The sequence below is a fragment of the Theropithecus gelada genome, chromosome 15, assembly GCF_003255815.1.
Source record: "Theropithecus gelada isolate Dixy chromosome 15, Tgel_1.0, whole genome shotgun sequence".
NCBI classification, from domain to species: domain Eukaryota; kingdom Metazoa; phylum Chordata; class Mammalia; order Primates; family Cercopithecidae; genus Theropithecus; species Theropithecus gelada.
The window spans coordinates 18,966,605-18,984,249 of NC_037683.1; the positions used below are offsets into that span (position 1 = coordinate 18,966,605).

A 17,645-nucleotide genomic window follows, 5' to 3' on the forward strand; every position below is an offset into this window, starting at 1 on the left:
CGGGGTAGGTCAGTAGATGTTGCCATGACAACTGAGAAAGAGACAGTTCTGACTTCAGCTCCATGCTTATTAGTAGGGAAACTAAAAGAGTCGCTTTTGTTTTCTTTCTTGGGGGTTGGGATGCCCACCACATTCCTGTTGGCATGGAAACCTTTGGCTCCCACCGGGTGAGTCGGTCAAGTGGGGTAATAATTGATTTGAATGGGCGTTGGGAGAGGCTACTGTGAAGAGGCAGGACCGGGGGGGGTCTGGCCATTGTGTCGCCATAAACAGCCTGCTCCTTAGGGCTGTCCTCCTGGGAGCCGGGGGGAGGGGATGGGGATAGCAGCCTCTAGACCCCAGTCTCTGCATCTGCACATCTCTGGGATTTTTAAGCCATCTTGTATCAAGGACCAGTGATGTGTCTGGCATTCTCTCAGGTTCTTTACATTTGATATTCCACTTCATGCTCACTAAAGCCCTGTGGGTTTGGTGCTGTCACCACTTTGCAAATGAGGAAACTGATGCTCAGTGAGGTTAAGTACCTTCCCCAAGGTCAGTCAGCCAGGAAGTGGCAGTGTCAGAGCCGAAGCCCAGGCCTGCGTGAATCATCCTCCCTGCAACTCTTGCCACTCTGCTGGCTGCCTTAACCTTGCGCTTGAACTTACACAGTCTCTCTAGAGTCTCCTGAGCCATCAGGGAGGCATCATCTAAAAAATGTACCTTGATAACTAAACATTTAGTACTTCTGTGAGAAACACCACTGCAAACTGTCTGGATGTCTGCTTGGGGAATTGTGCAGTGACAAGAGAAATTAAATACTTTAATGGATTTTGACAACAACTCTATGTTCAGGGAATTCAAATTGCATAAAGTAAAAAGTTAGACTTTCTCTCTGGACCTGACTGCTAATAGGCATGCCTAATTTATTAGTTGGATTAAAAAAAAAATCTAATCTTGATAGGACCAAAGTTCTTTCAGGAAAGAATGTAATGGGTCGAAGGAGGCCGCAAAATCTTCCTGGAGGAGGTAGGGCTTGAGTTCACCCAACATCCCTGGCTGGCAGAGTTGGTACTCAATAAATATATGTCAAAGGAATCATATAACAGCTACCATTTCTTTTGTACTTACGACGTTCCAACTAGGGTGCCAGCTCCTTGTTTATGCCACCCCATCAAGTCCCTCAACACTTCTGGAGGGTGGATTCTATCATCCATCTCCATTTTGTAGAAGAGAAGCAGAGGCTGAGTGTTGATGCCCCTTTCCTAAGGCCACACAATTGGTAAGGGCTAGAACCAGAATGACCGTTATTCTCATCACCATAAATTATTAATGTGTATTTTTACCCTAAAGATGGGTTTATAGATCCATAAGCTGAAAAATGACACCCTAAAGGTCACCCTGCCCATTTTCTTGTCTTCAGGCAAAATTATCCCAAATTCCTCATGTTCTCTGTCTTAAAGAATACTTTACTTACACAGACATGTATCAGCATGTCTTTTCTGTATCACCTATTAGATGTACAGTACTGCCAGAGGAACAAAAATGGATTCTATTTCTGGCAAACTCATAGTCTATCAGGAAAAAGAAGCCACAAACTTAAATGACTGTGATATAAATTTAGAAAATGATAAATTCCACAATGAAGTACTGTGGGAATCAGAAAGAGAGTATTTCTGAGTGGGAAGGATCCAGGAAGGCCGTGGGCTGGTGTCTAGCGTGAGCTTGGAAAGATGAGCAGGATTTGGACCTGGTTGTCGTGAAGGGGTGGGCAGGACAGAGGCATCCCAGACACAGAGAAGTGGCACGAGGTGCAGGCCATCGCGTTTGTGAGTAAGATCGCCCGGGAAGACTGTGGGCAGGGAGCAGGTCAAGGACAGGGGCTTAGAGGACCACCTAACACTTAGCATCCTAAAGGAGGGAAAACAGAGGATGGAAAAACACCACAGAGAGTGCATGGGTGCGGGAGCCAGGAAATGAGAGGTTCAGGAAGACAGTGGTCAGCTGCTTCGAATGCTGTAAACAAGCAAGACTGGAGAAAGATTAAGAAGATCAGTGGCAATTAGGAGGTGCGTGGTCACCCTTGAGAGAACAGTACGTGGGCAGTGGAGGCAGAAGCCAGTGTGCTCGTGCTGCGGCCAGGAGGGGACCATGCACATGGAAAGACTTCCTCTAGGTCACGCTCTGCCAGGCCAAGGCACTGACTACAGTCTCCTAGGGGTGGACCAGCAGTGAGCCCCCTTGACCTAGCCTCCCTGGAAGCCTAGGGTCTTAAGCATCAGACAGGTCCTGGTTATCAGTTGATACTGTTTAGGAGGCACGTGACTCTGAGTGTTATGTTTAACCTGAGTTTGCTTTGTTTGTTCAGTCACAGCAGCTAACACCGAGTGCTTGCCACATTCCAGGTATTGCTCTGAATGGATTAGCCCATTTAATTCTCATGACAATGCTGGGACATAGGGAGAATTATTATCCCTGTTATACAGATAAAGACATCAAGGCACAAGCAGGATAAGAGACTTTTCAAAGATTACCAGCTAGTTGGGAACAGGAACAGGATTCCAACCCACACATTCTGGCTCTGGAGGTGCATCTTAATATCTGATCTTAAGGTCTCTGCGTGGCTTAACCAGGGTAATTAATGCCTGTTAGAGTCTCTGGTCCAAGGGAGGGGCTCACTAAGAGTGACTCCCTTTTTTCCCTGACCAAATACAAATGCAAGGTCAGGACACCCTTGTCTGAGAAAGGTCTGTGAGATCAGCCTCATAAGGCCTCATTCACATCAGTGCAAATCTCATGCAGAATGGCACTCAAAAATAGCTTTGGAAAGTGGGATACAAATGTCATGAGCTCCTGGCATGATGCTGAGTGAAGCTGGTTTTGTGTTCAACACCTGTACTGCAGGAATTGACCGATGCGCCAGCTCGGGTAAGTGGGGAGAGCCCTCAAGGCAAATCAGTCAGTGATGAGTGAAATTAACGAAGTGTGCAGATTTCATCTGCAGTCTGAAGGGGGAGTATCTGACCTGGGATATGCCTACGGAATTACTGAATAAGGGTTCATCGGGTGCTCAGTGTATAGAAGAGAATTAGGATTACCATAGAAAATGAATTGGGTTTAGATGAAATTGAATGCCAAAAAGAAATTACAGTCTAGGCAACGAATAACTTTTACACATGGTTTCCCCCCACTTATTGTCTGTATTCACATAGCCCTATACTTTGGTGCAGAACTGTGTTTAAACACTAAAATGCTTTGTGTTGCAGATAGGCACTGAGTATGTAATTAAAAGGATCCCTTCATTAGCAGAGATGTACAATGAAAGCTCAAGTTGGCCTTTTCTGCTAATTTTGGAGGTGGTAAAACAGAGGCTAATACAACCGCTGATTACAGTTGTCATAAAGACAGTCTCTTGCTGTTGCCATTAGGAAATTTTTGTTCTCCCAGAGCAGAGAGAGGCTTTTCCCAGGGACTGTCAGAGAGCAAGAGGAAGAAAAGATTCATGCTGGCAACCAGAAGTAGAGGGGTGTGGAAATGCAGGGGTAGTGCAGGGGTTTAGCATGTGGGCTGTGGAGACAGACCACCCAGGTTCCAATCCCAGCCTCATCGCTTAGGCCACTGACTTAACGTTCCCACGCTTCAGCGTCCTCAGGTGTAAACTCACGTTAGTAACTGTGACTAACTAATTGGATTGTTGTGAGAGTTCACTGAAATAATGACTGTATTCACTGTCAGATATTTTTAAGCACCTACTGTATACCGGGAGCTGTGCTGGGGCTGTAGATATAGTCATAAACCAGGCAGTAATGGTGCCTGCCCTTCTGGGAACTTTCCATCTAGAAAAGAAATAGGCATTAAGCACACAGTTATGCAAATAGCCATTGGAGTGTGATAAGTACTCTGAAGAAAAAATAATGTATACTGTGGGCTTAGCATTGTGCAAGATGCAGATGGAGTTCTCAATAAATTTCTTGATGATGATGATGATGATGAAGTACTAAGTCAGGGAGGTTATAGAGAATGGAATGGTTGATTCTATCTCCAAAAGCCGTGGAAAGCATTTTGGGAAAGGTGAGAGAGAATCTTAAATTTGAAAGATGAGTGTTTTTCAAGTGGATCATTTGTAAAAGGAGGGAGGGATGTGGATGTGGAGGATGAGGGAGGCAGCAACCAGGCCGTGCAGACCTCGAATGCTCGCTCAGGCCTGGGGACCTTGTTCACCGTGCCTTGGCCAGTTGGTGCAGGCAGGGCTTATACTTTGAAAGATTGTTCTCTGGGTTCCAGAGAAAAGCTAAGCACCAGCCAATTCATCTACAGAAAGGCAGTGGCCAACTGTTCAGTAGGTTTAAAGGGGACTCTGAAGTCCTTCAGGCAAAAGGCATTCTCCTCCCTTTCTGCCAAGGCAGCTAGAAGAGTCTGAGCTTTTCATTCAGAATTTTGGCCACTCTGGCATTTACGCTCAATAGCTGTGTCATTTTCTTTTCTTCTTTTTCTTTCTTTTTTCTTTTTCTTTGTTTAAACACAGGGTCTTGCTCCATCTCCCAGGCTGGAGTGCAGTGGCACAGCTGGCGGCTCACTGCAGCCTTGTTTCCCAGGTTCAAGCAATCCTCCCACCTCAGCCTCCCAAATACTTAGGACCACAGGTGCATACCGCCAGAGCTGGCTAATTTTTATTTTTTTGTAGAAGGGGGGTCTCGCTGTGTCACCCAGGCTAGTCTAGATTCAGGGCTTCCAGCAGTTCTCCCACCTCAGCCTCCCAAAGTGCTAGGATTACAGGCATGAGCCACTTAACTCTCCCTTCTTCTTCACTCTTTTTTATCTCAAAGGCTCTGGAAGGGAAGTCCGGGGGCCTTAGCCTGCCTTTGCCACCCCTGTGGGATGCCTCACCTCAAGCCAGAGACTTGGCCCCACTCCCTATGTATTTCAGAAGGAAAATGAAACATGGTCATTGCTAGTGCCTCTTCTAACTCCAAAATCTGACTTTTTCCGTACTTGGGCAGCAGCAAAGTTCTCTCTCGTGCATTAACTTCATCCTCAATAGAGAAGGAGGGTGTCAGAGCAGGTGCAGTTAGCTCCCCAGCCAGGCCTGAGAAAATGAGGCACACGTGGAGCGTTTGTTAGGTGGTCCTGGGCAGCCTGAAGTGAGAGTTTCCCAAGGAGGAGCAGCTGAGGAGCAGAAGGTCAATCTAGTGTTTGGTTACATGGGGTGGGGAGTGAGGCAGAAACCCCATATTCTCCTGAGTTCCTAGGGGTGAGTACCAGTCCCTCTAACTGAGGGATGGTGACTAAACAATGGGCACCTTGAGATGATGACACTCGTGAGAGAAAGATGTCAGCGGTTATAATCCAAGTGGCAAACAGGTATTGAGATGCTGTGTCCATCTTCTCTGCTAATCCTAACATCAGCCCTATAGGTTAGGTGCCATTATTATTCCCATTTTATATTAGAGGAAACTAAAGCTTTGAGGTTATATGACTTGCCCGAGGTCACACAGCTTGTGAGTGGCACAGCTGGGATTTCAACCATGCCCTGATCTGCCCCCAAAGCCCGAATTCCAGACCCTCTGCAACGCCAGGCCCACAGCCAGGGAGGAGGAGCCGACTGGAGCACCCCTCCTTGGCCTGTGTGCACAAAATGTTTCATTGCCTCTAACCGTGCTGCAGGCCCAGTGGGCAAGAGGGATGATGACAAAGACACGCGCTCCATGCTCAGGGCCGGCAGGGCAGAGTACCCTGTTGGAAAAGAAGCTTATTGGGAGGTCTTTGTAAAATGAGCTGTCGGCTCCTTCATCCGTAAAATGAGAGGGCTGGGCCCAGTGACCCCAAAAGGCCTTTCCAGCTCTGAAATAGCATGAGTTCTGGGTCTGTGGGAGCCAGGGCATTAGAGTAAGTCCTTATGCTTGTCCTTCAGTTAATGCGTTGCCTGGCCCTGCAGGAAAATGCTCCTGCAGCAACTCCAGGCCTGGCAGCTCTGGGAATCCATCCCCGGGCAGGGAGAGATCTAGTCTGCTGTTGTCGCCATGGGGTCCTTTGTTAATTCATATAGTTGACAAACATTACAAACATTACGTGTCAGCAATTCGTGGGAGCCTGGAATGTAAAGTAACAGATTGACTTGTTTGGCAAACAAAATGAAGCAGCCAGATGAGCACTGGTGCCCTCCCGAGAAGTCACATTGAAGACAGTTACAAGACCCCCAAGCAGATTCTTCTTGATGTTTTGTGGAAAGCCTGTTTTGAGTCCTAAACAATGTGGCCGTTTTGTGCTAGGCGTAGGCTCCATCCTCCTGCTTAAGCCTCACACCACCCCATAAAGCCAAAGACTTCTCTCCATTGCAAGGGAGGGGAAAATAAGATCGGTGAAGTTGTGTAACTACATCAAGTGAGCATGATGGCGTGGAAAGCGCCTGGGCTTCGAGGTCAAAGCTGAGCCACCTTAGGAAAGTAGGTTAACCTCTCTGAAGCTCGCTTTTCTCATCAGTGAAATGGGACCATTTGTAATACCTAATTCAAAGGATTCTTGCTAGGGTCAAAGGAGATGTTACAAATAACTGGCCTGACTCTCGAGGTCCTCAATGCCTGACAGCTCCTCGTGTATGGAGGCCGCATGACGCAGTGGTTAGAAACAAGGATGCTGGAGCCTGCCTGTCTGGGTTTCTGCCCCAGATTCACAACATATTGGTTTGTATCCTTGTGCCTTGGTTTCCTCACCTGTAAAATGGGGATCATATTAATAATAACACCTGCTTTGTAGGATTTTATCAAGATTAAATTTTTTTAAATTGCAGTTCCTGGCACATAGTATGTGCAATTAATATCATTGTCATTGTGTTTCGTTGTGTTTTGATGTTTTGTCACTGTTGATGATATGCTACGGAGGAAAGTCATCAAGTGAGGTGGAAGTGGTCTGGCCACGGTTTGTGGGGAGGAAGGGTCGTTGTGTGAAGGGGAACAGGTGGGAATAGGCTCAGCATGGGTCTAGGTCTTAGAGGGACTTGGATGGCAGACAGAGCTCTCTCGTTAAGTCCTTTCCTTGTCACTGTGGAAGCCCACGCCTCACCTGTTTTAGAGTCTGTCACCTTCCCTTCAAGTCGCCTGGCATCACCCGTCAGGCAAATGGGGCTTCTGTGGTAGCAGGGATTTATCAAGCGACAAAGCTGGGCTATACAGTAAAGTTTATTTTTAGTGACTTCATCCTCCACTTCTTTAAATTAGCTGCAGGGCTAATTTGAGGGACTTCTTTGGTGCATGGTTAGCATTTTCTGCAGGAATGCCAACATGATACATGTGCATTTGGAATCTGCTAGTGACTGAGGGGACTCGCCTTGGCCGAACAGCAGGGAAGGGGACCTGTTTATGTCCCTTTGCCATGCGGCACCACTGCCACAAGGCTCTCCTGCCAAGCCACGGGGCTGCCTGGGAACGTGATCCAGGGTGTTCTCTCCCCTTTTGTCCCACATATTCAAGCAGTAGTTGCTAAATCTGCGTGTCTAAAGCTCCCTGTCTCTATGCCCATTACAACTGCCCTAGTTCAGGTCTCATTTTCTTTCACCTAGACCAGTGATTCTTAGACTTTAGCCTGCATCAGAATCACCCACAGGGCTTGCTAAAACAGATTGCCCAGCCCACTCAGAGTTTCTGAGTCAGTAGGTCTCGGGTGAGATCCAAGAATGTGCATTTCTAACAAGTTATCAGGAGGCACCGATGCTGCTGGGCTGGGGACCGCATTTTCAGAATCGTTGACCTAGACTGTTCCAGTAGCTTTCTAATACCATCCACCCTTCCCCTCTCAATTCAGAATGCATAGTGCTAACAGATGTATTCATCTCCACCACGATGTTAATCTTGCCATTCCTTTCCTCAAAATCCACCACATTCTTCTCATTCCCTACACTACTATGTCCGAGCACCTTTCTCTCACATTCAGCGTCCTGTATGACCTAGACCCATGCTGGCTCGCTCATCATCACACTGCCAAGTCACTGTTTATATATGGGTCTTGTCTTCCCTCACTTGGTCACATGCTTCTGGGTGATAGGGACTGTGTCCACCTCACTCTTATATCCGAGGCCTCTGGGCATGTGAGTGCTTGGAACATGTTTCACGGATGAATAAATTATTGAAGGAATGCTTAACTAGAGATGGAAATTAAGCAACTTTTCGGCAACTAGAATTTGACCTTGCTAGACCTACTTCTCTGCTTTGTTAATTTCTGGAACGATATACTGCTTATACATAAGAAGAAAAGTATCTGATTTGATTTAAATCAAATTATCACAAAAGCTATATAGTGAACTAAGCGTGGGGTGTGTTGTGAGACAGTCCCAAGTATAAATCCTGATTTCACTACTGATTGGGTGAGCTTGGGCAAGTATTCAGCCTCTCTGGGCCTGTTTCCTAATCTGTAAAATGGGAATTGTTTCCACCTACACTGTAGAATTGTTATGAGAAACAAATGAAATAATATAGGTAAGTTGCTTGGAGCAGTATTTGACATGTAGTAGGCCCTTGATAAATGGTGATTTTTAACAGTTAACTTTCCAGGCAAAATAGAGATAGGTGGTTTTTCACAAGTTTCAATGAAAAAGAATTCCATTTTATTTGAAAAATGCTAATAGATAAAACATTCCAGAACTCTTTGACCTATTTTGATGAATCAAGGATATACCAAATTCATTTTTTTTATTATCCCAAAGGACTAGTCAATTTGATTTATATTTTCTTTACCAGTCACTTTTATTTCATAAGCTTGACATTTCCATTAAAATGCTATTAAGTAAAAACAGGATCTTACATATTTGTGATGGCTTGGATCTCAATGTGATAATTGGAATTATCTCCAGCAAAGATTCCATTTCTCATTGTTTTATTTCCTCTTACATATCAGCTATATCTTTAGTGCCTTCTTCCAGTTGAGTAAAACCACTTCCCTCTGAATTTGTGGTTGAGTCCATGAAAATGATATCTCTGGCTTTGAAGACTCTTTTCATCATGAGGTTATTAATTGCGATTCAGGAATGATGGGAAATGGTGGTCATCCACTAAATACAGCCACCCTTGAAAGAAATTTGAAAGGCTATTGCTAGAAGAAAAAACAGACTCATTCTGCAAGGCTCTGGAGGCAGGATGGGCGGCAGGAATTGGACCCTGGAGAAAGACATTCGCTGGTTACCATTGGGAACACCTTTCCAGTCTGAGGTGTCCTAGAGGTGGTGGGGTTCCCATCACCAGGGCAACCCCAGCTAAGCCTACGATCCTGGATGATGTGCTGATCAAATGACTGGCTGGTGTTAATGTCCTTATCTATCTGGGTTTAAATTTCTTTTCTAGAATCATTTCAAAAATGTTCTGGAACTAGATAGTGGTGACAGTTACACAACAATGTGAATGCCTGAAACACCACTGAATTGTCCACTTGAAAATGGTTAAAATGGTGAGCTTTATGTTTATTATTATACTACGATAAAATAATAAATGACATCGTTGGACAGAGTGATCTCCAAAGCCACTTCTAGCTATAAGATTTTATGCTTCCTTGCTAACAAGGTGAAACCCCGTCTCTACTAAAAATACAGAGAAAAAAATTAGCCAGACGGGGTGGCACGCACCTGTAGTCCCAGCTACTTGGGAAGCTGAGGCAAGGAGAATCGCTTGAACCTGGGAGGCAGAGGTTGCAGTGAACTGAGATCATGCCACTGCACTCCAGCCTGGGTGACAGTGCGAGTCTCATCTCAAAAAAAAAAAAAGATTTTATGCTTCTGAGAGGGAGTACGTCACTCAGGGGACTGATCACTGACTCTATTTAGTCAATTGACAGACCATGTGACACTAGATCTCTAACTGAGGGGGAATGGTTAATTAATACAGAATATTTCATGTCATGAGAAATTACACTCATGAAAACACTTAATACCATGGGAAGATACTTACAATGTAGGATATAAAAAGAAGGATTTGGAATACACGTAATGCAATCCTAACTTCATAAATATAGATAAGAAATCAAAATGTTAATAGTGTTGATCTCAAATTTGTAGAATTACAAATGATTTTAATTCCTTTATACATTTCTCAGAATGTCTACAAAGAGCATGACTTACAATTATAATCTTTAAAAAAACTCTTTAAAATAAAAAATCAATAATTCCACGTAGGATTTGTAACCCGCAATGTGAATTATGATGTGTATTTGAATAATGGGGTGGTGGGTCAGAGGCAGTGGCTCACACCTATAATCTCAGGACATTGGGAGGCTAGCCAAGGCAGGAGGATCGCTTGAGGCCAGGAGTTCAAGACTAGCCTGGTCAATGTAGTTAGACCTTATCTCTACAAAAAAACTTAAAAATTAGCCAGACTGGCCAGGCATGGTGGCTCACGCCTGTAATCCCAGCACTTTGGGAGGCTGAGGCGGGTGGATCACTTGAGGTCAGGAGTTCGAGACCAACCTGGCCAACATGGCAAAACCCCATCTCTACTGAAAATACAAAAATTAGCCAGGCATGGTGGCACATGCCTGTAATCTCAGCTAATCAGAAGGCTGAGACAAGAGAATCACTTGAACCTAGGAGGCAGAGGTTGCAGTAGTAGTGAGCCACGATCACGTCACTATACTCCAGCCTGGTTGACAGAAAAAGACTGTCTCAAAAAAAAAAAAAAAAAGCCAGGCTAATGGTGGTACACACCTGTAGTTCTAGCTACTCAGGAAGCTGAGGCAAGATTGTTTGAGCCTGGGTGCCTAGGCTCAGCCTAGGCTACAGTGAGCTGTGGTTGTACCACTGCACTCCAGCCTGGGTGACAGAGTGAGCCCCTATCTCTTAAAAAAAAAAAGAAGAAGAAGAAGAAGAAGGACTGAGTATGGTGGCTCATGCCTGTAATCCCACCACTTTGGAAGGCCGAGGCCAAGGCAGGTGGATTGCTTGGGGTCAGGAGTTCAAGACCAGCCTGACCAACATGGTGAAATCCCATCTCTACTAAAAATATTTTAAAAAAATTAGCTGGGCATGCTGGCACACACCTGTAATCCCAGCTACTTGGGATGCTGAGGCAGGAGAATGGCTTGAAGCAAAAAAAAAAAAAAAAAGAAGAATTACAGTAGTAAAATAGAAACAGCTTATTAGAACTGACAGTGGCTTATTAGAACTGACTTATAATTCCAGTTCAGCTAGACGATACAGGTGCAACACCTTACCAAGCCTCAGTTTCTTCTTCTGGAACAGGGGCATAGTCATAACTGCACAGAGTGGAGTGAAGAGCAGATGGCCACGTAACTGTGGACGGTTCTGCCCACTGAGGAGTCCTCTGAGCTATTTTCATTGTTATTGAGTGTATTCCAACTGTATATTTCCAAATCTTTCCTTGAATAAAAACTTACTGAGTGCTTATAAAGTCATTGATTGCCACTTACCCAGTAATTTAAGGGCTAATTTCCGATAAGAGTGTTGCCTTTTTTCTCATCTTTCTTCCTATAACCTTAATGGGAAAATGTTTCATTTCATCTGAAAAGCAACCACCTGATATTTACTGTCTTAAGTTCAAGGTGATGGTGACAAAATCATTTTAGCTAGAGGAAAATTGCAGTCCTTTGGGCACATTTGCCTCTCCCAAAGAGTCAGGACTCTCCTCTTTGTGGGACGGAGCATTTCTTTCCTTAAAACCCTCCACACTGTTGAAGTTGAAAAGAGATTTAAAGAGATTTTTCCCTCGTGCTTTCCTGCTTCTGCCCTCTGCCTGTCCTTGCTTTGAGACCAGCATCAAGACCCACTAAGGAGAAACCAGGAATGGGCCTTCCAGGACTTTTTATTCACACAAGGGAGTTTTTCCCAGAGGCTGGCTCCTTGGACTGGGATGAAGGGAGGACCGTTTGTGTAGGGCTATCACGCATGTTGTTTCACTGTTGAATTTAAAAGTGCTTACAAGTTACAAAACATTGTAACCTTAATATTTTGAGGCTTATGTTGCAAACTTTTTCAGTTCAACAGATTCAATGAGACTTTCTCAAACACCAAGTATGTTTCAGGTCCTATAGAAATAGGAGTGACATTTCTATATGAAACAGATGTAGGCATTCAATGAGCTCACAAAATGTGAGAGAGACTGGCATGTAAACCAGCGCAGTGCAGGCGTAACAAAGCAAACAAGGAAGCACGTCCAAGGAATGGGGGTGAGGCATGAGAGAGAGGGACCCGTGTGGTCAAGAAGCCATCTCAGCTGGTTTTGAAAGTGGAACAGAAGTGTGCCAGGCAGCCAGGGCCAGAGGAAAGCAGGCACAAAGACACCCAGATGGCCCAACCTGAGCACTGATGGTGTGCTTGCTTGGAAATGAAAGCACTGGGCATGAGGTCATTTAATAAAGAGTAGAGAACAGGCCTTGGTACCATTAATAGCACCACGTCTCAGTACCACGAGATGCCGCCCTAATTTTCTTGGATCAGTTAGTCAACCAGGAAGCATTTACTGACCATGTATAACATGCTTAAGGTTCTGTCTCAGGAATGAACACAGCGGGTGGCAGAGGGTTGCACCTGGCCCCAGATCCCAACAGGATAGGATGCAGGAGTGGGAACTGAGCTGCAGTTGCAGAGAGAGCCCTTGAGTGTGGAAGGGAACTGGGTGTCCAGGGAGCATGGAGTCTCTGGTTCCAGGGCAGGCCAATGAGTGGCACGTTGGGAGGAGCAGCGCACAAGGCTTGGGCTGGAACAGTGTGCCTGGCTGGGGGGAAGATTGGAAATAAGGAGGCCCAAGAAGAGCTCGGGAAGGGCCTCAAGTGCCAGAAAAAGCGGTACAGACTCGGGAGTCCTCAGTGGTTTTAGCGAGTGACTCAGCCAGGGTGGCCTAAAAAGAGGTGACTTAGGTGCCAGTTTGGAGGATGGATCTATGGATGGGCAAGGCCAGAGGCAGGAGGGCCTTTGCTACAGTCCAGGCAGGGGCAGAGCAGCAGGGGTTGGCTTCAGGACTAAGGAGGCAGAACTAGCCGAGGAGGAGTCGGCGTTTATTCTGTGCTTTCCTGTTGGGTAACTGGCAGATGGTTGTGACATTCAAGGAGATGGGGAATGTAGATTTGGGGCGAGGGGGAATAATATGTAGGTCTAAGATGAGAAGAACATTCTGAGCTAGAGGTGGATATTTAAGAGTTATTAGCTGCTAGTTTTCTTGAACATCAAAATAATTTCTGAGTAAAATATCCAGACTAAGGAATCACTACACTATAATCATTTTTTGTATGAATTCCAAATTTTAAAAAACAGTTAAGCCAGAAATATAATTGTTTCTATTCCTAGAATTCGGTAGCTGATGCATCTTTGCAAATTGTTCGTTGAACTGTGTTCTGGCTTCTTGCCAGTCCTCGATGAGATTTTTATATTTCTTAATTATTCAATTACTACCCGTAAGTAAGAGTTTGAAATCAAACCTAGACTGCTACATAATAAAGTATTCTCTTGAATCACGAGTACAGTAAAGGAAGGTTTTCATACTGGGAAACCAGGATGGTAGAAGGAGGAAGCACACATTTCTAGCCCTGGCTCTGCCTTGGTTTCATGTCCTGGCTTTGCTATGTGCTGGCTGTGTGAGCTTGGGCAGGTCACTTCTCTGTGGTTAGTCTTGCTGTCTGTAAAATAAAAATACTGATAATGCTGCCGCCTGAGGAGGTTGTAAATCTCAAGTAAAGGAGAAACTGCAAGGGAAAGTGTTATATCATTAATTCTTTGTGTGCTTCAGGTCTCAGCAGCTTGAAAAACCATTCGCTGGAAAGGAAGATGCTTTGGACGGTGAGCTGACCAGTGCTCCAGACTGCAACACCAACCCCGAAGCCCACCTGCCTTCCATTTGCCTCAAGCAGGTGTTCCCCAAGTACGCAAAGCAGTTCAACTACCTGCGCCTGGTGGACAGGATGGCAAATTTGTTTATCCGGTTCCTGGGCATCAAGGGGACAATGAAGTTGGGGCCAACAGGCTTCCGTACCTTCATAAGGTCAGTGAGAACAGCCTCCTCTGGCTTGGGCTTTGAGCCGGGTGGAGTCCAGTCTCACATCTGGCGGGTCAGGTCTCCCTGACTGCACTTGGGAGAATCTGTGGTGCTGGGTCAGTCCTCCATTTGAGCATAGATTAGCCTAGTGGCTGGTACATGGTAGACTCTCATTTGTTGAGTGAATTAATGAATATGATGCATGTGACAGCATTTGCAACCTTATGTTCATGATTAAAAAACAACTCTGTGCCTACCTTGAGCTGAGTCCTGAAAACGCATACTAATAATGGCCCCTTGGAGTCAGGCAGACCTTGCACTTCTTAAACCGGGCTTCTCCCAGTGGTGCATGGCTGTGTGCCTGGCGTTCGTGAAGCCACAACAGAGAAGCAAGGCACATCTTTCCAAAGTGTCAGTTTCAGGAGGGAAAAGTTAAATAATTCAGCTGATAAATATTTTAATGCATTTGTTCTAATATAAAAATAACACGGCTATATTTTAGAGTATAATGCAAAATTTGCATGAATTTTCAAGATAAAACATGAGATAAAGAAATTATATCTTTGCTGCAGCCTGCAAAGTAAGCAATTGCCACTTGGTTTCCTGAGATTACACATTAATCTCCCTCTACCCTGTGGGGACACTTTGGGGCAATACAGCAGAATTTACTAGCTTCTAGGGCAAGTAACCCTAAGGCAAGGCAAAGAGCACCCCTAAACCTCAATACATCTATCCTGTAAAATGAGGATAAAGCTGCCTGTGCCCTACAATAGTGTGTGTAAGATTAGTTCAGATTGCATAGAAACATGCAATCTAGCATGTTTCTAGCAAGTGGTAAGTGATCAATAAATGTCAGTTTCTTCTTACAAGGTTAAAAGAATTCCGTGAAATTATATGTATATTTATATATAATTTATATAGATATATATATGGTCCTACACAGAGTCTCGATCAAAGAAGGTTCCCACTTAGTATGTGTTAATCTAATAACTCTAGATCCCTTTAACAAATATGAATGGGTGACAATATGGAAATGTTCCTTAGCAAGTAATTGTATCCTATACACCTCATGGAGTATGTCTGCGAGCACTCAATATGGCTGTTGTTTTTCCCATCACTGATTTTAACATTTTTGTCTTGCACCTCAAAGTCACACTTTTCACAGCTTTTTTCACTAAAATAATTAGAAGTTTTGAGTGGGAAACCACTTTTGTCAAAGGCTTGTCTCCAAAGAAGTTTTATAAATTCTAACTCTAGCCCTCTGCTATTCCTGACAGGATGGTACACAAAAGTATTGGCAGGAATTTTGCCGTTTCAGTACACCTGAAGTAGTATTTTTGCAAGATGACTTTGAGAAGGGCTTTGTGTTAGTTTCAGGGGGTAGGGCGGGTGGGGGAGGGAAGCCCAGTGGAAAGAGGACAGGCTTTGGGATCAGACGGGTCTGGCTTCAGAGCCAAGCACATTACTTAATAGCTGTGTGGCTTTGGGCAAATTCCTTATCTTCTCTGCACTCAGTTCTCTCATCTGCAAAATGGGAACAATCATCCCTGCCTTGCAGGATTGTTGTGAGGTTGGGATAATATATCATAGAGCAGCTGGCCTGATGCCTAGTTCATGGGAGCTGCTTGTTCAGTGGGAGTCTTGTGGTTATTATTTCCATCAGGCAGTGGGAATTTTCAAAAAAGTCGATAGGCACTTATTATTTGCACTGAAAAGACTGCCTGACATGATACTCTGGGACTCATTTAGGAATTACATTTGGCTTTCAGTAATAGGTAACCACCTACAAATGGCTTAAATAGTAACTTTCTTTCATATAACAGGAACTTTTGCAGTGGGGGTTCTAGAGCTGGTTAATGACTCCACAATATGATCCATGTTCCACTTTCTGTCTTTTTGCTCATCCATCCTAAGTGCGTACTTCCACTTTGGGGTTGTCTTATGGTCACAAGAGGGCTGCTGAAAATCCAGCCATCATGGTTGAATTCCAGACAGAAAGGGGAAGAAGGGGAGGAAGAAAAAAGGCCTCCACAGATGAATTAGATCCCTTCAAAAGCTTTCCTGGAAGCTGTATTCAGTGACTTCCACTTCTATCTTACTGGCTACCACCATCTGCATAGGAAGCTGGGAAATAGAATTATTCTAACTGTGCAAAGTGCTATCCCATTATAGTGAAAAAGAGAAGAAAGAGAACAGATAGGTAGGCAGGCTCTGCCCCTTTGTGATTCCTGGACCTTGTAACATAAGGAAACAGCTTAGTGACAGAGGCCCCAGGTCATGAGTGCACTTATGGGCACTGTGGAAGTATTTGGGGCCCCAGAGAATGATGAGATTGAGCAAGCTGGGGTGCTTCTCTCAGCATAAGATGTCTGTGGGCACAGATCTTTGGAGCAACGGCAGAAGCTTTCTTGGCCCTCCCCAGCCTTTGCACCATCACACAGAAAACTCAATTCAAGATCAGAGAGCATGAAGGAATGGCTTGGCTTCATGTGGATGACATCTTGGGAGTTGCACGGAACCCTGGTCCTGTGAGATCTGTTCTAGCTCAACATTTTGCTATAAAGGATTATGTCTGGTTTAACCTAACAACTGTTACTGAGCACCTGGTAGCCATGGGACGTTCAAAGGCAAATAATGGGACCCTGCCTGCCCTCAAAGGACTGTCAGTCTAATAGCATGCAATGAACACGTCATTAAAGGCAATGTTTTGGCAGAGGCATGGGGCGGTGGCTCATGGACTCCCCCGCAGGGTGGCAGAATGGGGGAGGCTTCCTCTACCTGGTGGAATCAAGGCAGGCTCCCAAAAGGAAGCAGGGTTTGGACTGGTAGAGGCAGGATTTTTCCAGGCAGCAGGGAGAGCCTGAGAATGGATGGCATGTATAGCCCAAATTTAGAAGTTAGGTTTATCATCTAGGCTAAATTGCTGGTAGAAACGGAAATGCTTCCTTTTTACTCCTAATAAAGTCCTACTCAAACAGAAGAGAGAGGAGGAGATTTGAAAAATTGCTTATGGTAAGAATCACCATCTCACTTGCCTACAGGTTCGGCAGGAAGCATCAGTTACCACAGAGGGCTGGGTAGACAAGGTCGGGGAGGGAGGGCAGGCTGTGGCAAGCTGGAGGGCACATCCCATATCTAAAGGAAGGCTGCTGCTGGGCTCATATCACCAGAGCTTTTTATTTTTCAATCCTAAATATCTACATAAAATCTCAATACACATCTACAAATGTTGGCAATTTGACAAATAATTTTAAATACTGGATTCAATGAAAGCATGACTGCCCATAGATACCATCGGTGGGTGACCTCTGGTATGAGAGGAAGGAGGTGCCTATTAAGAGGACTGCTATGCCTCTTGAAAAGAAAGCAGAATTGAGAATGGTTCTAACCAAGAAGATTCCTAAAATGCTCTCAGGTTGGAACCAGTTGAGGTAAAAAATATAGCCACAAATCTGTCTCTACGTGATAGGCTTTATGACTTTTCACCCTTTTGCTCTCCACAATTAAGGGCATTTGCATGAAAACCCAGGTTTTGCCACATTAGAGACTATTAGGTCCTGCAGCCATCATTCCCAATCAGTGGCCAAGCTCATTAGGGAGCCATGGTGACTGTGACACTGAGAACCACTTCTTCAAGTGGGGACCAGGCAGCCAGTGCTCAGGGACTCAGACTGAGCTCCTCTCCCTCCTCCCTCCCTTCCCAAC

The 17,645-nt window shown here is 44.9% G+C and overlaps 1 protein-coding gene across 1 annotated transcript in view; it reads left to right on the forward strand.

The window, feature by feature from the left end:
- Window positions 1-17,645, forward strand: part of TTLL11 (tubulin tyrosine ligase like 11) — a 268,572-nt gene that overhangs the window by 208,451 nt on the left and 42,476 nt on the right. The window contains exon 7 of the mRNA XM_025359662.1: window positions 13,695-13,946. Coding sequence (XP_025215447.1) covers window positions 13,695-13,946 — 252 coding nt within the window. The remainder of the gene's footprint in view (window positions 1-13,694; window positions 13,947-17,645) is intronic.